Genomic DNA, 27504 nt, shown 5'->3' with positions numbered 1-27504 from the left:
AAATGACAAAACTATGTTACATCAAGATAAAGAATGGGAAATAAAAAAGCAATGTATCATGTAGTACAATATGTTTATTAAATAGTAAATCCACTTTCATAAATCAAACATATCAGTGTCATGAATTTAAAACCTTACAATTCTCTAATAAATCTGTTTCTCTAGAATGATATGAGTGAAACATTTAAAATATAATAAGTATTTACAAGTACGTGATAATTATAACTAGCTTACAAAAACCTTTTTCAGTACTTCACTGTGACAACAATTTTAGATTTTTGTTGGCCAAATATTTAAATAATAATCATAGGTGTTGTAAAGAGCAGTGTATACCTCGCCCAAATACAGATTATCTCACGTGATCGGTGAGATGAATGAACAACGATCTTTTGGATGACTCTGTCTTAGCATGATATTTATGATACCTACTCAATTGTTAAATAAATCATGCCGTGTATAAATAGGCTTTCATAATATACCTACGTAAAACAATTTGAATCACGTGTTCCAGAGATTGATTTTTGGTGTTTTCTTTACATATTTTGTCTGAATTCAGCGTTATATTTGAAGAAGGCTCTAAGTTCAAAGCACTAAATTTAGAATTACGTTAATTTTGTTGTAATGCGTGCTCGAATACTGAGCAGAGGCATTGCTATCGTCATAAACTTACGCTCGATAAGACCAACATGAACCTGAACCAGACCGCGCAGCCAACATGTAAATGCATTAACAATTGGCACGTTGGCTACGCGGGCTGAACAGGCCTACGACCAAACGACAAAATTGCGTTGATCAATCCTGGACTCAATGCAAACAAAGAATAGTCTCATATTTAGTCCACACTACAGTTGGCATCAAACAAAAAAAATGACTCCTGCCTAAACCTTACTTTAGACAAGTGATAAGGAAATATTCTGATTGTAATAAACGGAGAAATCGCGTTTTCGATACTGACAGATCATACACAAAGGAAATCCAGATCAAATTTTTGACCTGTTATTACAATCAGAATAAGCCTTAAGTTTATATTTTTTTAAATTTATTTATGTAGTTACATGTTTGAGCAAAATTGATCTAGCATCATTCATCAATAAAATTGTTTCCATCTGATTTCAGGTCATAGTAGGAGATTTTTTATATATTCAGTAAGAATTTATTTACTTAAATAATCTAGAAACAAAAGTACCTACAAACTTAAGAGTTTCCGAAAAAAGTTCCTTTTATCTGATATGACCCCATTAGAGCATATCTAAAGTAAGTTTGCACAAAATTACTCCCCTTATAACTTATAATAATTTTCTTTTTTGTTAGAATTTTTTAATAAAAATTCTCTTGAGGTTCTTTGGAATTACGAAAATATGAGATTACTAGACAGAACTTAAAAAAAGTGATAAAGATATTATAAATAACTTTTTTTAGATATGCTCATTTATCAGCTTCGGCAAATACAGTATTTTTACAATAAAGATACATTTTATTAGAATTCTATTTGGGAACAACACACAACTAACTCTGATGGTAGACAAATCATGGAATAATCGATCAGGAAGCTCTATTGTGGAACACCTAATTTCAATAAGTTCTTTACATTTGCTATAGTAAAAATGACCTTCCTAATATAAACATATAACAATAGGACTATCTAGAGAAATGTATATTGTATATACACATCATGTGGCACAGGCTACATTTAGATTTAATAAACTTTATTAATAAAGAGTTCAAAGTAACGGGAGCATTTTTCTACCAGACTTGCATCAATATTTTATCAAACATTCACTAAAAATACTTGATATTAAGTGTTAAGTGGCTTTAAAAAATCGAACGTAAAACCATGCGCAGCTTAACGCTAATAGAGTTAGACCAATCTTAGCTGACGACGAGTTTAATAACCGAGACTGTGCAAGGGTTATTTTAAACGTCAAGCTTCAAAATGATGACATTTACATAACACATTTACAGTCTGGGCTTTCAAAATATCTGCCAATTTAGCTTGGTATAACTCTAAAGAAAAATTGTCTCTTAATGATCTTAAAAATTACACCATATGTATCTAGCGCCAAACGGCTAGTGCAACTTGGTTGCACGCACAGAAAGCATTTTTTCGTTCTATTTGTTCTTTAGTGAATTTAATGAAAAGTTAAAAGGGAAGAATAGCTTAGCGATCCTCACGAAATAACGGTCTTTTTCTTTGAAATTCCATTTCGGGAGAAAACGGTTTCCACTACCTAAATATACACAAATCACTTTGATTTAATATACCGGGTGCTTCCTGTAACAGGAGCAATAAATTAAACTGTAGCCTGTACTTCTCAAACTGACCAACATTTGTTCAACAATTTTGAAAAATAACTTTTGTTTTGATTTTTGTTTTTTACTTTGAAGTTAATTCTAAGACGCAATGTATTGCGAATTTTGTTATGTTTAAAGCGTGACAAGCAACGTCAAACGCACTGATGTCAGCGTACATTGAAAATAATATTAAATTTGTATGAAAAAGTGAAAGATTTCATCATTTTCAAAAGTTGTTAATCAAAAGTTATATCGTTTTAGGAGTACTATGTATATGGTTTAGTTATTTGCTCGTATTACAGGAAACACCCGGTATACATTCTATGTTTATAGGTTTCACTTTTTAGTTTTCTTTTGTTTTGGCAATTTTGAAAAAAGAAGGAAAGCCTATAAACCTACTTCCATTGTGTTAATAACAAACATAAAAAAATCAAAAATCATGGATAATGGAAAATATTTAGAAGTGGAAAAACATTGTCTCTTTTTGTATAGACGAGAGTACGCGCTATACTTCCTTCTTAAATATAAAAAAAACAAGCCAAGTAGACTTCCTAAAGTGCAATAATTAATGTGTCGATGGTTCATATGGTTCATACAGATTTTCTCACATGCAAGTCAGTTAGACATACCTACAATCAATTACTTATATTAATTAGACGGTTCATAAGAAAGTGGAAATAAATGTAAAGTATAAATATAGGCTATTAGCATAAGAGACGCAACCAAACGTTAGTAGAGACCTACTTACACTTCTACAAAATAACAAATTGATTTCGTAAATATATTATCTTTCAAATAATAGTGCACACCATAATTATTTTAGTACATATTTATGCTATAAGTTATATGTATAATTATTAAATAACTTTTATTAAATTCATTACAATATATTATCTACTATTTAAAGAAATACCTACTCGGTTTCAAGGAAGTTTTATTATGCTATTATATTATGGTGTTTCATCAAATTATGCTAGAATAAAATTCATCCATCCTAATTTCATATCATATTTAAATAGGTAAGGCACTCCATTAATTTTGCTGTTTTTTGTCGAAAGAGATCAAAAATACTGGTACACAAAGATTTGTTTAACTATTAGACGAAGACCACTGGAAGAAGGTGGTTGCCGGCGGCGCGCGGCGCCATGCTTACGCGCAACTATCTTTTGTATGGGATTCCGTCATTGCAATTTAGAACTACACTCGTAATACCCTCTGATATTAGTGGTTTATCAAAATGCCGAATTTTCATTCGTTGTGAACTTTTTATAAGAAAATGACTAAACTTACGAATGTTGAAATTTAATGGCGAAAAAACCACGATTCTGTAGCGGTTAGAGAGTTTACAAAGGACATGATCAATCCATCCAACAGGTGGCAAATACCTACATGGAAATTTACAACTTCAGAAGTTAGAAGTAACAAAGTAACGACTTAATAATAATACTGTTACAAAACTTTCTTCAAAAGTTTACTAACATTTCAATTAAATGTGCGAATTAACTAACAAATCCGTACCAAATAATAAAGGAACTACAAATACAATTGAACAGTAAACACATACAATTAGAAGTAACACAACAAAATTATTATATCACAGAGAGTTAAACATACTCAATAATTAATCATTTCCAATAAGAAATCACAAATAATTTGAATCAAGTCAACGTGAGGCTTGTCACAGATTTTAACGAAATTAGCACAATGAATACAGAAACATTACATGAACGTTGTTGGACCCCTAATCGTTTAATTAAAAAGCCATTTTATTCATAAGTGTGTAATCTCTTCAAAAATTTTATCAAATTTAACTACCTAAATATACCTACGTACATACATGACTTGTTTATATTTTTCCTGAATAATTTCGAATGTTTATTATAGTCTCGCGCGGCGTCTCCCAAGCCCCCCTCCATTCTATTTGCCCAGAACGAATATTTTTAACTTTTTTTGACGACACAGTTTCAAGATCCTTTTCTACGCCATATCAAAATAAGTTGTCATCTTGAATGTCTTATAAGTGTTTCGTCGTCTTTTGTTTCCTGTATGTAGTGTATGTAGTCCTATAGGATTATAGAAATTATCAGAACAGAACAGAACAGAGATCATCATTGTCTGACTTAACTGTTGTTGTAATGTCCCTGAGCGAATGCTTAAAGAACAACGTTGCTGAAGTGTGCATGTGTGCATCGGTCGTGTATGCGACTGGGTGGTGTATATTTGTCTAAACGTTGGTCCCAATAATTGCTATTGTATGACGTCATCCACGCCGGCGCGCTGCGGGCGGGGGGCGGGGGCGCACTAGGGCCGGGCTCTCCGAATAAAGGCACATTTAGTCATGATTTATTTGTTCTACTATGCATTGCAGTACCTTAATCCCTACATCCCTTTATCAGTAAGTTACTTTGTTCATCTCATTAAGGTGAGTCTAAAACTAGTCAAAGGGAACAATAACATTATGCTACATCATATAAATTAAACGACACACCACTATCTTACCGGCCGATTCATTATTCGTACACGTTTGTAAATTTGGTATCACATCCTAAAGTTCTAAGATATCGAACTCCATCTCTAATCATTTTGGCAACGAGGTGGTGGAACTAAACATTGTCTATTTAATTAACTAGTCGGCTTACGCCAGAAATTAGCACTAGAGCGAAGACAGCTCAAAAGGTGTCTTCACATTTAACCTCTCGCGCAGCGGGTTGAGAGGACCACTGCGGCTCGGGCGCGTCCCACTCGGGGAATGACTCGTAGCTAAAGCTCTCCGAGGCGTCCTCGAGCGCGACCTCCGTGCGGCTGAATGCCTCCGCAAACTTCCCGATTTCCGTGGAGCCGAAGGCCTGCTGAAAAGCGGGTAGAGGCACTACGGGCGGCCTAGGCTCGGGCGGAGGCGACCGCCTGGGCTCGGCGGAGAGGCGATCGCGCGCGCGCTCCGCGGCCGGGCCGGAACGCGGCGCGGGACTCGGCTTGCGTCCATTCTGACCGCTGTACGGAGAATCTTCATACACTGGGTAAGGCGTCGAACGCCCTTCGGAAGCGCACATTTGATTTTGGAGATGCAGCTGGGGTCCCTGAAATATGATAAATCAGTCGATAAATAACCATGCACTTATATAGTCAGTTTCTTAAATCACGAGTAAATTGACCCTGTTGTCTTTCCATGTCGGGAGCGGCAAAAACAGGGCAAGGCATCATCTTCGCATTTAATCCCAAAGCTATATTTATAAATGGTACTTTGAGCGTCCGGGAGTCAGGCGAGTAACGCGGAAAGCCTAGAACGCACGCAAGTTTTCTTAGGATGGTGTTTTCCACCACAGATCACTCCCGTCTACTAATTCAGAATGGACCGCAAATACGTATGTAAGTAGCTTAAAGCCGCGGACAGTCAGATGGGTAGGTTGATCGAGGGTATACGTGCTGCTCCTTAGGATGGTGCTGTCCATCCACCACTAACCACTTATTCCCATATAAGAATGCACCATGGACCACAGACATATGTTACAACTGTACCTTGAGCGGCCGGCATTCGGGGGGGTAGCGTGGAACATCGCGGGCGCACGTGCCTCGCGCTGCCCACGCGCCGCCTGGCCCGCTGCCACTCCAGCCACCACTCATCGTTCCCATCTGTAAATTCAACGATAAGAAAATATTATTATGTTAACTTTAAGACAGTATAAAATTAAAACTCGCACCGCTTTTGAAAAGTCTGATCTATTTACAAACATGTATTCGAAAGCTAGAAAGCAACCATTCTCAAGAAGTTTGTACCACTCAAATGAATACAATTTAATTTATATGTTGCATTAAAGTCATACAACATCCATAATGGTTCCATAAATATTTTGGTCCACTGCGTTACCAATTGCGCAAAGTCATCTGACACCTGTACATCTGGGACATATGTAAATACAATTTATAGATTATAATGTGGTACGTTCCACAATAAAAAAGAAAATAAATATTCACATTTATCGCCACTCGTTTCGAAATTCCTATTATTCGCACTTGTATTGTAATGTACTATTACACACGTAGACCATACGACTCAGTAATGGGAACCATAATAGAAATATTTCATCTTGTTTATTCTGATATTCGTATAATAAAATTGCATGAGAATTGTAGAAAAACAAAACTTAAAAAAAAAGTTATATAGTAATACTTGCAGGGGCTCGAAAAAAAATTGTCAGTACACGAACAGAGCCGTGTTGCTTTAAATATTTCCATATAAAATTAAACTGCATTAGTATCAGCATAAGAAAGTAGTGTTTTTTTTTAACTAAAATAAAGGAGAACCTCCAAAAATGGTCCGAGTAGACGAGAACAAATGCATCGTGGCTCGTAGCACTCCAAGTACTATGAAGATGCCCAACGATCATCCGGGCTATTGTGCACTTTATTGGATGCTAAAGCTTCTTATATACCTACCTACAGTAGTCATATTATGTTTTTATGAATGTCGCTTACGCTTACCTAAAGCTACATTAACACGTATTTCTGAAAATGCTATGAAGCTGGGGCCCATCTCTCGAATGGTATTATTAGACTAATATTATTAGTACGTTGCCATGGTAACTCGATTTGACAGTTCGCGTACTAATAATATTAGCCTAATATGGTTCGAGAAGTGGGCCCCAGGTCTTAGTCTGACACTAGCAGATTTAAAGCCAAGTTATAGTATATCTTCAAGCCAAAACTTTACTTATTTATTGTAATTTAATAATTTTAAGTATTTACCTGATAATGAGACCACATTTGTGGCTCACAGTATGAAGAGCCGCGATTGTTCAGCCCATGTTCTAAAGGAGGCTGAAAAATACAATAAATAAAACATTAGTAATCTTGCCTCATCAGGGGCACATTTCTCGAACGGTATTAGACTAATATTATTAGTGTGTTGCCATGGTAACCCATACCCCGAGAAATGTGCCCCAGTCAAGTAAAGATTTCAACATTTTTTTATCCTAATATACAAGTAGGTAGTCATTCAGTTTTGATAGCATAATAGAGTAAACGATACAAAAACTACAATTAAAGTACGGACTTATTTGAGTCATTTGCTCACTACCTCACATAAAACCAATATCTCTTTAAAGACGTTTTATGACCACAAAGACATTTTAGTGTTAACAATGACGAGGTTAACAAAATTAAATCAAACAACCTTTGGAAAGTTTCTCAAAAGGTATGGAAGCTCGGAAAATGATTTGTGGGAACAAAGTTTTGAAGAAATCGTTAAAGAAAGTATTTCACTGGAAATTAAGTTTTCGAAGTAAAAAATACTTTGAGTACTTTTTCAAAAGAGTGTTTCTGTTTTGTTTCACAAGTTACCTAGACAGGATAGGTTTGACTCCCATTTTAAACATTTTTTATTTTATTTTTTTTATTTAAACTTTATTGCACAATACATGAAGAGTACAAATGGCGGACTTAATGCCAGAAGGCATTCTCTACCAGTCAACCATATATTATTACTAGTATGTATTGTATGTACGTCCCTACCCACAATTGTTTTAATCAATCTTTTAATCAAATAATTCAAAAGTTCAACTCAAAACGCATAATTCACATGTTACAATAACCCTATTCGTATATTTCCCATTACTATTTGACAAGAAATTCATGGCTCATTAGAGGTCGGTTTCACTTGTGCGAGTAGGACATATGCCTCTACATAATAGTGTATCATATTGGTATGAATTTTCGTATTTTCCCGCTAACAGACAGGACGTGTCTGCCCTATACGCCGATGGCGCACTGGCGGTGCCTGGTATCGATTCAGGCTCGAGTACGCGCGCCCTCACCCGACAGGGCTTTCCATTCATTTTCCTACGGAAGGAAAACGCTGTAAATTATCTGGGCATCCAAAGTCTGCTCAGACAGGTAAAAAGATTTTTATAATCATTTTAATCAATATCGCTATCGGTCAAATATTTTGTTTTGTTAGGATATAGAAGATACACTTCCGGCTCGATCCAAACAATGCTTATAGAAGTCACAGCGATACGACACCGATCTGTCAGTGTACAGAGTGTTTTTTGGTTGAAGAAATGTTACTTTTGACACTGACATATAGGTATCATATCGTTGTGGGTTCTTATAAACATTATACGAATCGGGCCGTTTGTTTTAAACATTTTGTAAGCCATCTGCAGTTTTAAATTGTCATAGTCATCATCATCATCATAACACAGTGGCCGCGAGGAAACGGAAAGATTTTAACAGTATATTCCGGATCGTATTTAGAGACAAAAATATAATATAAACTTGTTTTTTATTTGCCTAGTTTCAGAGTTAATAATGTTTCAGTGCATAACGCCTTCTTGATGGCGACTTCGCCACTATGGGACCTAGTCTAGACGTCCTCATTGACAGATATCAAAGTGACAAGAAATACTTTGAATATACTAGTTATAAAGGGAAAGAAATGAACCACACATTATGTATAAAAACATACAAAAAGCGAATAAAAAAAACATAAAAAAAATTATTTTGGTGGAATTTACTTCAATTTGTATAAGATTTTTTCCTTTTGGAACCCTTCATGGGCGAGTCCGACTCGCACTTGGCCGCTTTTTTTACATTCAACTGACGCATGCGTTAAACACTGCGTTTATCGCATAAAACAAACGCGCGTTTTAGTCTCTCAATACATATTAATAAATAAATTAAATCGTTGCTTTTAAATAAGTATAATATACGTATGTATGTGACTCCAGCCTTCGTTCAAAGAATGAGTTATCATGAGTACCATATTTTACCTAAATACTTGTTTTTCATAACATTTTAAAATCTTTTTTTTTTTAATGTTAAGTATATTTTAAAAAGGATTCGGCTCTGGTTCAGGGGATGTAAAAGTTCTCTCACGACCCTCTTGGTATAAGTAGTATTCTTATATTTAACATAGTGCTGCTGTTAGTAGATATCCCAACGCTTTCAAAGAGTGTTTTTTTATTCTCTATATTTGCATTTTGATTATACAGTAACGCGTGGTATTAACCTACTATACCAACTTGTACTCTATTCTTTTAATTTCATTTAACATTCGCTAGTACAAAGCTAAAAATTAATTGTAACTAATTATCAATCCCGTTTACATCATTTATTTTTTATTTCACCATCGTGTAACTGCTATCTATCATGAAGATGGCTCATGGTTTACTCTAAGTGCTTATAAGTACCATCTTAAATTTGAAATTTGCATATTTTTGTGGTTAATTTTTTTATCCTAATCAACCTATCATTGTAAAAGAAATAGGAGACAAATGAAAGTCAGTCACACTTTTACTATTACAGCGCGCTTGAACTAGGGAATGCTCCTGGTAATGAGTTTGTATAGCGAGAACCGGGACCTGTATTCGTATAGAAAATCAGTACCGAGAGCACTCCCTAGCTCTAACGGCCACGAAGACACAAAGTAAATGATAGAAACAGCTGACGTCACAGGTTGTCAACAACCGTAGAGTCCGTCTAAGGACAAAGCTAAGGCCTTGATCACACGTACTAACGCCTCGATTCGAAGAATGATTAAGACACGTTTAAGTCCTGAAAAGATTGAAAACTAAACGACATGTCAAAATAAACGTTTATTTCGATTCCGCTGTCCAATAAGATCTATCTACGATATTTCTAACATCAAAGTAACGTTGGTTGCCCGAATCGAGCTGCTTCTGTCAATTATACGACATACAAACGATATCTAAATGAGAACTTATCGTTATCGTATTTCATTCTTCTAATCGGGCCGTGAGTACAGTGGCCGGAAAATGCTCTCATCCGAGTACCGAGTAGGTACTGAGTACTCGGCCGAGGGCACTCTCGCCACTGTTCTCGGTTCATGTGATAAAGGCATAATTCTACACCAACTCTCACATAACTCAGTAAATGTCAGTTTTTATACAATTTGGTTTTGTTCTTGTATATACTCTATTGTATTGTAGTAATTATTTATTTTAAGATTATTATAATGTAATGTTTACCCAGGTATTGGCTGTTGTATTTATAAAATGTTGTTATCTATTTTTCATGTCACTATATGATGTTACTGTAAATGTTGTATTGACTTGTAAAAGAGCCCTTGAGGCCTACTTGCAGAATAAAATTTTGAATTTTGAATTTGAATTTTGAATTTGAATTTTGAATTTTGAATTTTATAATATTACCTTGACAATCACCTACGCTGATTGTTGACCGCGAAATGCACTGAGAATCGTTCGTCACCTGGCTCACTAATTGGTACGCGTGAGATGCACAACTTTAAGAGGTTAGTAGACGACCTCTAAGTCCCGGCTATCCTCCCCGGATTATGACATAAAGTAAAATATTCTTACACAATTTAATGTATATTAACCATACCTATGCCCCCTAAGTTAATTTATTTTTTATTTTTTGATTACTATAAGAGTTAGTAGCCAAAAATAAATATAATACAATTTTTTAAAAGCTCCAAACTCTTAAAACTTTTATAAGACCTCTTCGTCGTAGCGGTGCGTGGTTAATTTACATCATTTTTTGTAAACTTATTTAATAAATAAAATAAAAAGCCTTTTATTTCCGTCTAACTAAGACTATACATTTTGCCATAGCTAAAAAACACTAAATCTAGATTCATGAATAACACTAACTTTTCTTTTTTTTTTTTTAGACTAATAGTATTTAAAGTGCAAGAACCCCTCCGCAGGTGAAGGCCTCCTCCAAAGATGCCCATTTCGCTCTGTTCTGGGCTATTAAACTTATTTACTATAATGATAATATCAACAAATGAAAACGGGGATTACGTTTGTATGGAGAACCGACAAGCTCCTATTGTCTTAAATAAGGTTAATCAAAGACTTCAGAGGCCGCTGGCTTTTGAGATGTATCGTGGGTATATAGGATGAGCCGGGGCTGCACCCGCAGTGCACGGCCGGCGTGACGGACATCGATCCGGCGGGTCGCGACCTTTCCCTCATCCCAGCACGCTAAACATATTGACTCTGCTCTAATACTGAAACTAACGATATTATAGCGGAAACTTTTGAAAGTTAAAACTAAGGTCCAGCCAAGAGAGAATCGTTTATAGAAAACATTGATTTGGACTGGGTGTGTAGACAAGATGCCAATCGTTAGACCTCCTCTTTCATTTGTTCAACTCTTTCTTGACCAATCAAAATTTCACAGTTTGTCACATTTTCTCCCGTTTCAAGTACCATTACACTTTATACTTTATATGTTATATTATGCAATTTGTCTTGATTGTGTTTACGAATAAAATTATTCTATTCTATTCATTACTTTCGTCTTACTTATATTTATTTTCATTCCTTTCTTTTCAAAAAACATGCTTTCCAGTTACTATCTCCTGCTACTCTTCACCCGATGACGCTAACAATACGAGGTCATCAAAGAAGACATTCGACGAATAACCCACTCATTCTCAGCCCACATTCATTATTTCTGAAATCATGTATACTACTGCCCATGAATAGATTAAACAGCCATGGTGACGTAGCAAATGAAACGCAACTGTCTCTGTCGCACTAATACGGAAGAGTGATAGAGAGAGATAACTACGCTATGATGCGGAGCTTCAACGATTGGCATCTTGTCTGCGCACCCTGAAATGATGTATGTCTTCTTCAACCTAGCGTTTTCCCGGCCTAGCTAGGGTTCGCTTTCCTAGTTAATCTTTTCTACTTTGCCCGGTCTTCGGCATCCTCAGGTGTGAGGTTGTTCTCTCCCATGTCCGCTGTCACGACCTCCAGCCAGCGCTTCTTAGGCCTACCGCGGCCGTGTGATCTAGAGCCTCGGACAGTATGTAATAAATAAAAATAAAAAACGTCACTTTTCGTTAAGTTTGTCATTTGTTGTGTAATGATGTAGAGGGTTTTAAGAATTAAATAACTGCGAATAATAATAAAAAACTGCAAGCAAAAATGGGAAAAATTTATAAAAACACGATAGGGTAAATCTGAAATCAAAGTATTAAAAAACACATTATGTATAAATTATCCTTTTTATATGTAGAAAACCTTGCTCATTTAATAGAAATACGATTCCTGCAACTCATATTACGCGCGCCTCGGAGCAACATTCGAACTTTTAAAAAGTCTTATTGATTTGTAATTGATACGTTATTACTCGCAGGGCATCTCGCTCACACCAATCAAAAAGTACAAGAGAGTACGGGTGACTGATGTCAAAATGAATTCCAAATTGGCATCGGTTTGTGAGGTCGAGTCAGCCTTTCGGCCTCCCGTATCGGTGTACGTTCGATCGCGAATATAGCGCAACTTCGTTAGTCCAATTTGTCGTAGCGCTACGCCGGGTGCTACGATGCTACGCGGCCTACGCGCTGTAGACAAAATCAATTGGATCAGTTACAAGCATGGCTGTCCAGCGATTTGCCACCGTATGACTATAAAAATAAAATCGTTTATGTATTTGGCTGTATTAAGAGATTAAATGCATGTTTATATGCACGAGCGGACATTTGTAATTTGACACATGGCTTTGTTGTTTATAGTTACAATAATCAGACTAGGCTTTTGTGTTACTAATTACGTGCGTTGTAAGCTAAAGTAAGCCTTTTAAGTTCAGGCAAGATGTGTATATGATGTTTCTAGTTTGTTTCTTACACCAGTGTTATTACTTAATGGTTACGATAACTTAAGGATCATTACAAAAACTTAAATTGGAAACACCACAAATTGACATGGGTTTATTTCTTGATTTAAATATCAAAGTTATTAGTTAACACGACAAGTATCCTGTTTACCTACATTTAAGTAAAATATCTACGAGACTATTCGGGAAGTATTATTGGCTAAAGTAAAAATTATGATATAACAATTGAATTGAGACAGGGTGGCCTATTTATTGCCTTAAAACTTTTTTTATCAAAATGGCATTGGTAATAAAATTATAATGATTTAGCGGAATTGTAGTCAACTATTACGTTATCATACTACATTTAATCAATCTATATGAACTAAATAAACTAAAATATAATATTGCAAAATTAAAATTAAAGTTAAACCTAGAAATATAATAAAATCACCACAAACCTACAAAAAAAAAACTATTACAAAGAGAACACCCTTTCTAACAGGTCGATGATTTAACTAAAACATTATCTTCAAAATATCCTTCCTAAGCTTTGATGCACATTTGTTAAAATTATCAACAAACTTCAGCAGTAAAAATGTTTTGTCAGCGTATTATTCGGCTTTACATTGAAATTGAGCAATGTCACGGTTACCTACACGCCTTGAATAGGGCAGGTGTCACTTAACGAGGCATTAGAGACACTTACACGTCCACAATGAGAGTCCAGCCTCACTTTCCACTCGTAAACCTTTACTACTTACGGCTGCTAACATCAGATCATAAATACGTGATTCTGTGGTCGACTAATGCCAAAGAACTATTAATTGTAGACGAGGTAGTCTAAGGAAAAATCGTATCGATAATCAAATACCTGAAATACTTATGTAGGAAGATACATTACGCTGTTTTGCCGTAACAGGGAACATATGAACATGCACTTTAAAGTCGAAGATAATAATTAGTCGTAATAGAGGCTTTGTTTAGATATTTGTGAACACCTTTTGGCCACTCCTATATATCTATTGGTTGGAGACAATACCACCGCAAGCGCATATGGCAGCTGAACTAGATTTCGCTGTATGGTGCTTTATGTTATGAGGCAGCTGAATTGGTAAACATTTTTTGGCACATGTATGTACCTCTGACTCGTCCAAAAAGGTCGCCCTTTATTTTACATGAGAAAGAATGAAATAAACATGCACAACATTCACAAACGAAGTCAATATATATCAGGAGTATTTCATTCCGACCCTCATATGCAAAGCCGATGAAAATTTCGTTAGCGAGATGTACGAATCGACACGACCGTTTCAGCGCCATCTAGCATGATATTTGGTAAACCCTTTTGTACGAAGCGTTGGAGAGAGCCATCTGGGGGCCTGAATCGGAAACCTAAACTGTATATTGTAGGTTCTGCAATCTTAAGGCCTACATTGGAAGCTTAAACTTTGCATTTACCTACACTTCGTCCCACTAAACAGGACGCTCCTGCGCTGCCCCCTACAGTTCATTCACGTTCCTTATACGGACGTGAACATCGCATAATAGAACGTTTTTTTCTTATACTTAACACCTCTTCTATCATTATCATCGTCATCTTGATGACGATGATTGTACTGCTATTGTTTGTTGTGATAACAGACGATACCGATGAAAGCGCGGCAAGATGTAAAGCTTTAATCGTATTGTCGCAACATTAGGCATAGGGAATATATTTCCCACCTGATTTGGAACTTTATTTCAAATTTATAGGGTTCAATTTTGCATAATCCCTTACACAATTATGCCTTATAAAGGGTCAAATACAGTTATGTGCAAACTTTTGCATTTATTGCATTCTCTTAGAGAATGTAAATCATTCATTTGTTAATTCAAAGTAAATTTTTACTCGAAATTATTCTGATGTTTATATGCAAATAATAGCCAATTACAAACAAAAAAACATTAAAATACTTTATATGCAATTAATAAACATTCAAATTCAAATACAAATTTCATATAGATACAAATACAGTCGATAGAAAATATAATTATTTATTTTCCCTAATGCAAGTTAATGTTGAAAACATTAAAGTAACAATAAAACTTATCCGCCATCTCATCGCCCAATAATGAGTGCGACCAAATAATTGAGTGAAAAGTGGTATCATTACGGCATCATGTTTCTAGACAAGTGAGCGGCACAAAGGCGCTAATGAGGGGATGGGGAGGTAGAGGGGTGGGGGTGGAGCGAGGGGGTGGGGGGAAAGCTGTCAGCGGTTGATTTTTCCGCGTGTCGTGTCGTGGGCGCTGATCGATAAGTCACGTGGGCCCGCCTCTCGCTCGATAGTTAGCCGCCAAATCTCCCGCCACTAGTTCGTACGGTTTTTTTTATGTGCCGTGAAATGTTTAGGACGTGACTGTGTCTATTAAAGTCTGTTCGGAAAGAGTAGTAGAATGTATTGGGCCCCATACATTCCACGACTCTTCTCTTTCCGCACAGCTTTAAGCTTAGGTTTAAGTGTAGGCGAGATATAGGTTAAAATCTTGTTGGGTCGTTTATAAAAGACGAACTATTTAGATAACCGTAAAACTAAATATATATGTAGTTCAGTGACAGAACTATGGCCCAAAACTATAATAAGTAATTAAATATCAATTTCAATATTCTTTTTAGTTTTGTCCGAGTTCTTTCTTCCATTTGTTTTTGCCTTAGAACTACAAAATTCAAATAATAGTTTACTGAAATATAGTTACTGTTACACTTAAATGAAGATTTCAATCTCTCTACTTTGCCTTAAGATTGAATGGTAGAGAATGCTTTTTGGTATTAAGTCCGCCTTTTGTCGTAAAATAGGAAATTACCTATTCTCACATGTATCGTACAACGATTGAAAGTACATATAAAATAAATAAATATTATAGGACATTATTACACAAATTGACTAAGTCCCACAGTAAGCTCAATAAGGCTTGTGTTGAGGGTACTTAAACAACGATATATATAATATATAAATACTTAAATACATAGAAAACACCCATGACTCAGGAACACACGAAGGATGCTCATCACACGAATAAATGCCCTTACCAGGATTTGAACCCGGGACCATCAGCTTCGTAGGCAGGGTCACTACCCACTAGGCCAAACCGGTCGTCAAATACATATATGGCCCTTTAAACTTTCAACATAGTTACGTAATGTGCTAATTATCGCACTAGTGCGGTAAAATAGCACCATATGTACGTTAATAGTTATTTGTTTTACAAGGGGGAAAAGTTGTTGTTTTACCGCTCGTACTAATATTGATGCCCGAGCAAGCGAAAGATTCCAAAATTGAACCACAAGCGTAGCGAGTGGTTTAAGAAGTGAAATCTTGACCGTTGCGACGATATCAAGGCACGAGGGTTAAACAAACTTTGCCTCCGAGTAAAACACAAAATTTTTCACCACACCATCGCGAGGAAATACCCAAAAATTCAAACCAAATCAAATCCAAAACAATGAACCTAAAAAAATATCATTCAAAATGATCATTTAAAAGTCAATTCTACCAACTAAAATAAGTAGACAACTCAAAATTTGAATCTGATTACTTTGCCTCACATGTGGATAAAATGCAACTTTCTCTTTCGTTTTTGAACAATCAGAGGGCTTTTACCAGTTGGTGTAGTGAAAAAAGAATTATGATATGCCTAATAGGCATATTTCACTGATTTCAAATTGGCATCTAACATGTTGTCTGTTAGGACCTATTTGTTTGTACACCAGATATCAAATAACTATTTACAACGCCTGCCTGATTTGACCACACCTTGCACTTTTTGACGTGGCTGAAATGTAATAAATACTGTCCCTATAGCCTAAATAATTTGTTTGTATGAACGAAGCGCGTCGTTTGACATCCACGTAAACTCCAAACAAGTAATATCGCCGTAAAATGAATTGAATATCTTTTAGTCACAACGATCATTCATGAGGAGCCAGGAGTCAATGAACGCCGCTCCATTACCGCGCCCATTGACTTCCCAATTCGATACCGCGAAATTAAATCGTTGGCATTTATGCCTTTTGGGATATTCGTGGTGCGTTATTGGTTAAACCGTTTTGGGATACAAATATATGGCGCTTTACACGTTCATTTCGGTGAAATTATGGTTCTGTCATTTAACATTTTCATTTATTATTATTATTATTTAATAAGCAGGCAGGCAGTTATGACAACTGAAATGACCTGTATCCAGTATTCATACAGATAGTTATCATAAACGAGTAGTAGATATAATATGCTTGTCTATTTTCTTTTCTTTATTTAGGATACATACTTAAGAGGATACTGGAGGTGAGATTTAAATATTTTAGGTGAGTATATTCGTCTTGCTAACGGAAACGGCCTAAAACTAGGCTGATAAGGACAACGCCAGATTAGGCGAAAAACCCTGCATAAAAATCATAATTTAACGACATTGTCTGTGTAGGACTGTTTTGCTTTTTAAGCTAATTGATTTCAATTTTGGATACCATGCTTCTCTTTGTGGCCTAGTAAATTAGGCCGTTTATGCGAATATTTGAAGTGCACTAGCGCCGTAAGAAACAAAAATATCAAAAAAGCAATCCAGTTCGACACTTTAATAGTAGTATTTAAATCAGCAGGAAGGAGGTTATGGTATTTGAAGACATTTTTGTAAAAGGTACCTAAACCTTAAAGTAGTTAATAGTATTACATAGGTATTACTAGGGAAGGTCCGACTGAGTATGGTAACCAGTGTCATAACAGGTCATGGACTCTTTAACAAACATCTTTTCATAACAGGTGTCACAGACAGTCCCCTATGCCGAGGATGCATGGAGACAGAAGAAACAGCCTCTCACGTGGTGCTGGAATGCAGCGGAGTGGCCCCATACAGGGCAAAACATCTCGGATCCCCGAGAAACCTCCCTGAGGTCCTACTCAACATCAAAGGTTTGATAGGATTCCTCGAGGAGTTGGGCTGGCAAGAGTAGCCAACCCTCCACCCCCCCCCCCCCCCTTGTCACGCAAAATAGGCGCCAGTCGTCGAGTTGCGGAAAATCGCCCGTACTACAATACAATAGTATTACATACCTTAGGGCAGAAAAGTAAGAAATGTCTCAGATCACGTGTAATTGTAGGTCGAAGCGAAGCCGAAGGCTACAAACATGTGATCTGAGGCTTTCTTATTTACTGTCTGAGTTAGTATTTTTCTGTTCGACGGAGCCAGAATGCGCAAAATTCGTTTAACGCAGGGTGCCGAAAGTTGACGCTTTCAGTATGGAGAACAGAAAAAATATAATCATTTCAAATTGGAAATACGATCCTAAATTTATTCAAAGACTAAAATAGAATGTGTAAATAGGTATCACAGTTTTAATGCCTGATAAATATGCCTTAATAAATCAATTTTTTTCACCTTTCATTATAAAATTTTCAAATGTAAGTATAATGTGTGTGTAGCAATTCAATTATAACGAAAATGGTACATAGACATTAGATACGCATAAGCATCAAACATGTTGAAGAAGTTTAGGTAATTGAAGCCCATGATAAAAAATTACTTATAGATTAATAACAAACAAAACCGATTTCAGTATTTGCATGCCATAATTTCTGATATCTTTATCAGTACTTCTACTTCACAAACTTTCAGGGAGCAAATTCACAAGTTAGTAGGTACCTGGCCTACACCCTAATCACTATCAGTGTGCCTATCAATTGACAAAATCCTATTAAAAAGATAAAAAACGTCAGCAAATCAAGGGATTCTTCTTTTTTAAGTACTAGGTTTTTTTAGGGTTCCGTAGCCAAATGGCATAAAACGGAACCCTTATAGTTTCGCCATGTCCGTCTGTCTGTCTGTCTGTCTGTCTGTCTGTCTGTCTGTCTGTCTGTCTGTCTGTCTGTCTGTCCGAGGCTTTGCTCCGTGGTCGTTAGTGCTAGAAAGCTGAAATTTGGCATGGATATATAAATCAATAAAGCCGACAAAGTCGTACAATAAAATCTAAAATTTTAATTTTTTTTAGGGTACCTCCCCTACACGTAAAGTGGGGGTGAATTTTTTTTTCGCTTCAACCCTAGAGTATGGGGTATCGTTGGAAAGGTCTTTCAAAACTAATAGGGGTTTTCAAGAAACATTTTTTGATAAAGTGAATATATTCGGAGATAATCGCTCCGAAAGAAAAAAAAAATGTGTCCCCCCCCTCTAACTTTTGAACCATAGGTCCAAAAAATATGAAAAAAATCGTGGAAGTAGAGCTTAAGAAAGACATTAAATGAAAACTATAGCAGACATGATCAGTTTAGCTGTTTTTGAGTTATCGCAAAAAGTTTTCCCTTCATAGTAAAAAGACTTACTTTAATTAGGTACTGATTATGCAAATTTGCCTATTTGTTTAACTCGGATGAAAGGTACCGTTTCATCCCTTGGTTAACAATTTACTATACTTTAAGCTCCAGTTTAGCTTATTGTGACGGAAGAGTAACTACGGAACCCTACACTGAGCGCGGCCCGACATGCTCTTGGCCGGTTTTTTTTTTTTTTATACTACGTCGGTAGCAAACAAGCATACGGCCTGCCTGATGGTAAGCAGTATCCGTAGCCTATGTACGCCTGCAACTCCAGAGGAGTTACATGCGCGTTGCCGACCCTAACCCCCTCTCACCCTCGGTACTATGTAGGTAAAAAACGTAATTCACGCATACGGTATCAAACCGAGGCCTACATTCAGCAATAAACAATTCAGATTCTACTAAATTTTTGGGGGCATGTATACAAAGACGCGAAATAAAATAACATGCCCACATTTATGAATGTTGAAATCATACATTTCTATACTCCAGTTATACTTCACCAAGAACCCTATTTCGAACGTGAAATACAATACCATAACATTTCAATCTAATTGCGCCCAGCTCTCTTAAATATAACTGTAATCTAAAGAGTACGGGCGCACGAATCCATTCAAAGATTAAATCAGAATTTGATTTGGATTGAGACAGACTGAATGTCCGGGACTTTTACCGCCGCGCCCGGCTTGAATACAAATTGGGGATCGGTGTAAAGAGGCGCGTATGACTGATAATAAATGGAGAGCTAATAAAGACAGCCGACACTGACCTACATATCGCCAGCGCGTGTGACGGTTTAACACGTACCTTAATTTAATACTTTTTACTTGGGGATGTCTGTACCCCTAGTGTAAATAGATTCGATTTTGAAACGTGACGTACGCGTTTGCGTTTAGTCTCATTTTGTATGGGTTTTTGAACAGCGCGCCAAGCGGGACGTTTTGGAAAGTCAAAAATCTCATACAAAATGACACTTAACGCAAACGCGTACGTCACGTTTCGCTGTCGAAATTAGTTACACTAGGGGTACTGTTGGACGTAACGTCTGCAGTTACGTCTGACTTAGTTGGTAAAGTTGTTGAATGAAAGTAAATTATTATTCGACATTTTTAAGGATTTATAATTGGTTAGCAATCCCAGATTATCCAAATATTAAAAAATACGTTTCGTTGCCAAATTCGCGATAGAGCTTAATTTTTTAAACTTTAACTACATCTTAAGTGCAATTTTATAACATATGTCGGTTAACAATTATTTATTAGCAGTCTGCTGAAGCTGAAGACGATAATCATAGGTTAATAAGGCATATGTTAATGTAGATAATATGAGATAGTTATTATGACACCACGTCAATTTAAAGTTTAGGCATTTTGGGAATATGGTATTAGAAGAAAAATATAATAAAATAGGCATTCTAGGATTCAACCATTTTGACGCTATTCTATTTTGAGATATACGAATTTCGGTAAATGGGAGACATGATATTAAGGATGACTCACGCTAGATCGAGCCGTGCCGGGGCCAAGGCGTCCGTCATTTTCTATAACGGCTGACAGAGATCACGTGGTGCTTTCCATAGAAAACGAAGCGTCAGAAGCTCCGGCCCGGCCCCGGCCCGGTCTTACGCTAGTCAGCCTTTAAGGTACAGTCACAGACTTTAATAGTTGAGCCATTTAGAGTTTACTTTACATTGGAGATATGAGCGTTTGTCAATACAAACGCTCATATAAAGCTAATTTAAAAAAAAAATACAAAAAAAAAATTTGCTCGAACCGTATGGTGGTCAATAATTAAAATCTGTGACCACACAATGAATCGACAGCAAAAGTAGTGTGATGTTCAAAAATTTAAAGTTAATAAAGCCTGATTTTTGACTGTCACTTATACTGGTCAAATCAAAACCCCCCAGACGTAGTTTTGTTTTGTATCAAAAATGTACAAAAATATGTTTAAACTTTCAGGAACAAAAAATACGAGTTAAAATATAAGTCTGTGTATGTCCCAAATTTCAAACAACTGAAACTTACCGTAGGCGTGAGAGGCAGGTGTTGCGCCGGTAGCGCGCGCGCATCTCGCCGCGCCAGCGCGCGCCGCACGCGCGCTTCTTTCGTCGCGTAAGCGCCGTAGTCTGCAATAACATTGATGAATAAATTCATGAACTAAAAAAAAAGGAAAAGAGGTACTTAACTGTTCAAAATATAATATTAACCTTAGTCAGTGAGATTAGATTCTACTTAGATTGTCTAACTTAAATGTATGACACTGATATCCAGTATTAGGAGAAGAGAAGACGAGATAAAGCTAACGCCGAGACCATTCTGGGGAAGAGCTACTTAGACAGGCCTCATTGGAGAAACTTAGAGGTCTTTGCCAGGAGGCAAACTGAGTTGCACGATATTATCTAAAAACTAAAATGAATCCGTTTTTATGCTCAAAAAATATTATTTTCATTGTTATAAATGGTTGTACACTTTTTACTCAGTAAAAAGGGGTTTTTTAACTTATTATATTTCATAGTATAATATATCTGTAGCTTGAGCAAGCTGTGTCTTCCGAAATCCGAAAAATCTTTAGGAGTCAAAAGTACCAGCCGTACACAGAGCACGATGAATGAATGCTATAACATGCGATAAGATTACATCTTGACTACGTCATGTGACAGACATGCTTATGTATTCGAATTGTAGAGCATTTGTTGTCACACAACGTACCAGAAATAATACTTCATGTTGACGCGGATTGCTGAGCAATCGACTTGCATAGAATTGCGCGACATATATAAACCTAATGGATATGTTGGTAGTGACGGGAATGCTATAACAGTCAAATCTCCGTACCAAATTTAGGTCTCCAAGAAAAAATAATGATATATACGACACGAAATACTATAGTTTATACAACGTATCTCTACTCTCTGAACATTGACCGAGATCCCAAGTAGAGTTCCTTCTCAGGAATTTCCTAATATGGTAAATTATTTCTCAAAAAATATAGTCAAATAAATTATCAATAAATAGGAACACACTGTATTTAGTCTTTCACAATGACGATAAGATTAAAGTGACACTAGTGACATGACATACTCTTTAATTACCGTGTATCTGTGGCGTTTGGAATTAGGCAGGAACCGGCTCCCGGATCCATTACGTCAATTAAATTTTAAATTTTATTCATTAAAATAAAATCGAAATTCCAACAGCTCAAAAATGACGTATGCCAGTTGATGGGTTAGACTTTGTACATAGGTTAGAAATACCCTAATCGACACGTTCTATTCATCTATGTCCATAGGGTAGAGACACGTATCAACACAGCTGCAGGAACATACAGCCCTAGCACATTTTTTACGAGAAAACGAAGAAAGCATTTAATTACACATAAAAAACAGGGGACGAAAAATCCGTAATCCTCACACCTTTCTGATGTCTTTCTTGGCGCGAAATTATAATACAAATTGTTATCTGCCACGTTAAATTACGTGAAAACCTTCATCTACATATTAATTAATCGCTGACCCGAGTTTTTTTAAGGGGATGGGAAGTAAGCTACCATCTAACAGGCGCCTACGAACAAGATACATTTTGACTTAAATACTTTTTCTTGCTGATTTTAACTCCCTTTTTAATGTTAATGCTGTCATCTTGATACTGGTGAGTTTAGACGCGACTGTCACTTACATTAAGTAGACAGTCTTAATAGTAGTTCATAAAGTTGTAAAGACATATTTACAGAATCAATTAGATAGTACGATTTGGTACGATACAACGAGGAAATGACGCCAGCATCCTTGATAAATATCCTTGGCCTCAAGGGCCTATTTATTAAGCTAGGTAATAACACCACTGTATATAGCCATTGTGTATACTATTATGTATGTAAGTATATTGTAAATAAAATATATCCCCCCATATTAGACAGTTTATTCATTTTGTATTGACAGAACTTCCAATCGTACAATATGTAATGGAAAAAACTTACGATTCATCATCATCGATCTATATACAAAATAAATGTAAGATCGATAGGGATTTTTTAAATTAGACTTATTATATCTGAATATAGGTACTTATGTCATTACAGATTTCACCAAGTAGAGTCAAGTGTAAAAATATGGGTGTACACATCTTACTCAAAAATATGTCCCATAGCATCTTATTCCAGTGTAATAAGAGCGTAGTACCATATTTATGAGACGATTCTTTCGATACATGTTTTTGCACTTGACTGTACATACTATTTGCATTTACAAACTATATTACATTACTTATATGTAGAATAAGAAGTGACCGATATACTTGATTCACCCTTATCGAACTAGTCGAGTAGTGGGAGCAGTAAATTGGCCTTAGCTAGGTCGATAATTAAGTGGAGCATTGTTTTCCAGCACCGCAAACATTAAGGCGGTATATTTCACGTAGCATGTATACGAAGTTCGCAGCGAATCGCGACACGGGTGGTAGCCGCCCGGTCAATACGTAGAGTGGCTGTGCAGGCGATCAATCGCGTCGAGAGGGGTTAGAGGGGGAAGAGGGGGGCATCGACCACCTGTAGCGCGTCCCCCCCGCTAGCTCGCCCTCCGACATCGACACGTGACGTGGTCGCCGAGAAATCCGCCCAAACGTAAACATTAAATTCAAACTTCATTCTTCGTACAGAATGCCGTCGACGTTAGCACGCTCTCGGATGCCTATGTCTCGTATTAGTAAACAAATTGAGCGCGTACCAACAGTCTCGCTCTCGGGATGTGTTTATGGGCATACCGAATGACAGCGACATTGTAATTTGTTAGTAGTAGCAACAAGTGGAGAAGTGTATGAATAATATAACGTGTTCTATTTAAAGAGTCACTTATCTATGAAAAGTTTTGGTTTATATTCGGTCAGAGTTAAAATAGTTTGTCATATTTTTGTATCGTAAGCGGCGAAAGGTCAAGAAAAACGAAAGAACATGTAGCGGAGTAGTTTATATTAAGGTTTCCTTTCAATCAGATATATTAGTGTGAGAAAATATACAGAGTGAGCCCAAATAATCTGAATAATGTTTACCATTAATTTTGGTGCCTAAAGTTACGACTATATATAAGTACTTACCGAAATCCTTATTTTTGGTTTGTTTTCTTGTCTAGCCTTAAGTTATATAAAAAAAGTAATTTACAGTACATATGGGGCTACTTTATAGCACTAGTGCGAGAAGTAGCATATTACGTTACTGTGTCGAACATTTAAAGGGCCATATGTATTGTAAAACGTTGTACGATACATGTGCGAATAGGTAATTCGCAACTCGTGTCGATTTAAAACACTCCCTTCGGTCGTGTTTTAATTTATCGCCACTCGTTTCGAATTTCCTATTTTTCGCACTTGTATCGTAATGTACTATTTAAGTGTCAGCGAGAAATGCTTAGTTTGTGAGATACTTAGGTATTCCTAATTTACTAAAATAAGGAATCAAAAAAATCTCCAAAGAACTCACCCTACTGAATTGATAGTATTAAAATGTAGCGTGATGAAAGCCGCTGTGTACAAAAAGTTAATTTGCTCTAGAAAAACATTATAAATGCTACATGAATGACTTATGGTGATATAATATTGACTTATTGTATTAAAAATTCTTTTGTGTTTCTGGCGCCTAACCTATACATATATGTCATCTTACATGAAAACATCGTCACTCTACTGTCATGAGTAAGTTTTTTATAGGATTGGGATAATATTAATCATATTAGTTTACAGAAATATTATTATCAAATATATAATTCGGTGATTATACACGGTGTATTTTTTTAACTCCGTTAACTTCGGGGTATAGCTAAGTACATTTAAGGAGACTGAGTGGCATTGCTAATTATATATCTTTTTTTCGTAAAAAGTAATAGCGTTGTTGTAACACGGATATTAATTGAAAACTAGGACATCAATGACATTTCGAAATTTTCGAATATCGATATTCAAAGATAGTACTTGCGCTTAGTAGCCAATGTATAAACTTATACTAAACACTAATCAATATATAAACAGGCCCTAAGGCAAGTGTACACGCTTGTAGGGGCCGTATCAGATAAAAATAAATCATTAATTATCTCCAAAATGGAGTTAATTAGAATACCGGTTTCTTTGAAAAAGTTAATTTAAACTCAGGATTGCAACCTTGAAATTAACGGTTTTTAAAAAAACACCATGTATAATTGCGATTATTGTATTTGAGTCACTAAAACGTACTTAATAAAATATATATATTTTTTTTAGTTACATAAACGTCGAAGCGAAGTTAGAAAATGCATGTATGACTTAAGGGTTCCACTGATTACCAGTTCGCCGGACGATATCTGCCGCTCAGTTATTCGCAATTGTCAGCTTTTGCAAACTAACAGGCCGATATCGTGATTTTAGCACGTATGGTTTTCAAATAACACCTTAAGTACCTACTTACAGAGTCGAAGGTCTCGTAACATTAAAGTTGGATTTGCGTCTAGCTCTCTAGTTAACTAGTTCCTTGCTTGAAGGTCGTCTTAGCACAGTGTAACGTTATCTAGATTACCCTCGACTTGTGACAAGGATACATTTCAAGGATAGCCGTATGCATTCGTCTACACGTTACTCTTCTCTTTACAGCTATTAGTGTAATAGTTTTGTTGCAAGATGTTTTCATACATAGGTCAAAAGTATTTCTATAAATCATTTCCATACCTGCACACACCTACTCATAGTATCACCTTATAATATATAATTCATTAAATACCCTACACTTAGGTTACCTGCGGAACATGCCTCCGTAACTTGATTATACATATGTTGAAACATATAAAAAATAAAAGTTACTGGAAACGCGTTCTAATATACAGAAAAAAAGTGTAAAGTTGGGGTAGTCGCTTAAATGTTCATCTATTGGTGCCACTACCTTATTTAGTGGAATATTTCCATATTTTGAGGGTGATTTATGGACTTACTTAATACTTAAGGTCTAGTTGTCTATCCTAATAGTGATTTCGAAAATTCTTCCTTATGTTTCAGACGCACGAAATATCCTAAGAGGCTATAGCTAAGATACCAACCCATTGGTGAAACATGATCATTATGGTGTGCGTGGTGCGGGTAGTCGTAGCGGTAGTAGCGTGCGTAGGGGTCATGATGCGCGTGCGCGTAGTAGCCGTGCGCGTACGGCGCGTACAGCGGCGCGTACGGCGCGTAGCCCTCCCAGCCGGGCGGGGCGTACCCCCCGCCCGCGCGGTACTCGTAGTTGCAGCAGTCCATCCTACGCGCCGCCCGGCGCGCGCGCACCCCGCGCCGACCATGCTCGCCGCCGCGCACACCACATCACTCGCACCACCAACGAACTACCGACCACGTAGATCTTAGATCCTACGCCATAACAACGCACTCTCAAACATCGTCCCGACGTTGCTAGGATACTATCGAGGGAAAGTTTCTCTTTTTACGATGCGAAATCAAGTTATTTTTATATAGTTGGAAAAGTCTGTCGCTTAGCGATCGAGCGTAGTTCCGCGGCGGCTGGCGGGCGCGGTGCGACGTTAGTTAGCGGAAAGAGGTCGTTCGAGTTTGCCGGCGACGGGCGACGAGAGATTCGGTGGACGAGGGTGGAGGGGGCAGGGTGCGGGCCGAGGGAGGGGCGACGCCCGCTCGCCGGCGGCTCGGCGCAGCGCGGCGCTCGACGGACGCCGACTGAAGGCGCTGCGGAATCGATATGCCGCCGCCGCCCGCCCGCCGCGCCTCGACCGCGCGCCCACACTACCTGCCTGCGCCCGTATTGCGCGCGAACTTTGTCTTCCCAACGGAATTTTATATTTAGAATCACGTTGAAACAATTGATCAATACTTTGCACTATTAATTAATATACACTTTCTCTAATCACGCTAAACTTAAACTTAGTTTCATGTTTCAAGCACATTTAGCAAACATTGCGAAATATCGTGCAAATGCTCAGAACTTATTTTTTTGTTTCAAATATTCAACGACGACAGTTTCAGCAATTGCGAAAAGAGATTTGACAGTTAGAGGCGGTAAGCTTAGTAGGTATATTTTACCTGTTGCTCGGACATTCTGAGCTTTTAGGGTAATGTGTAATTTTATCGAATCCTTCGACACAGCGGTGACCCAAATCGCCATGAGACGTGACGTTCGCGCGCGACTGTCCTTAGTCTGAAAAGTGTAGCTAACTTTTATTTATTGCCGAGACTCGAGCGTTTATTGGCTAGAAACGATTTACTAAACTTCATTATGTCAGCAAAAACGTCCACTTGCGGACCTAACCTAAGGA

General features: G+C 36.9%; 1 protein-coding gene across 1 annotated transcript; it reads right to left on the bottom strand.

The window, feature by feature from the left end:
- Positions 1 to 54: 54 nt before the first annotated feature.
- Positions 55 to 27022, bottom strand: LOC133520053 (uncharacterized). The gene is made up of 5 exons (XM_061854341.1): positions 26281 to 27022; positions 21257 to 21357; positions 7036 to 7107; positions 5809 to 5922; positions 55 to 5369 (listed from the first exon to the last, which is right to left on the bottom strand). The coding sequence occupies exons 1-5, from the start codon at positions 26477 to 26479 to the stop codon at positions 4962 to 4964; spliced, it is 894 nt and encodes a 297-aa protein (XP_061710325.1). The 5' UTR covers positions 26480 to 27022; the 3' UTR covers positions 55 to 4961.
- Between the last annotated feature and the right edge of the window lie 482 nt (positions 27023 to 27504).

The sequence above is a fragment of the Cydia pomonella genome, chromosome 7 (assembly GCF_033807575.1).
Source record: "Cydia pomonella isolate Wapato2018A chromosome 7, ilCydPomo1, whole genome shotgun sequence".
Classification (NCBI taxonomy): Eukaryota; Metazoa; Arthropoda; class Insecta; order Lepidoptera; family Tortricidae; genus Cydia; species Cydia pomonella.
Note: the sequence above shows the minus strand (reverse complement) of the source record. Positions and strands in the feature narration are given on the sequence as shown.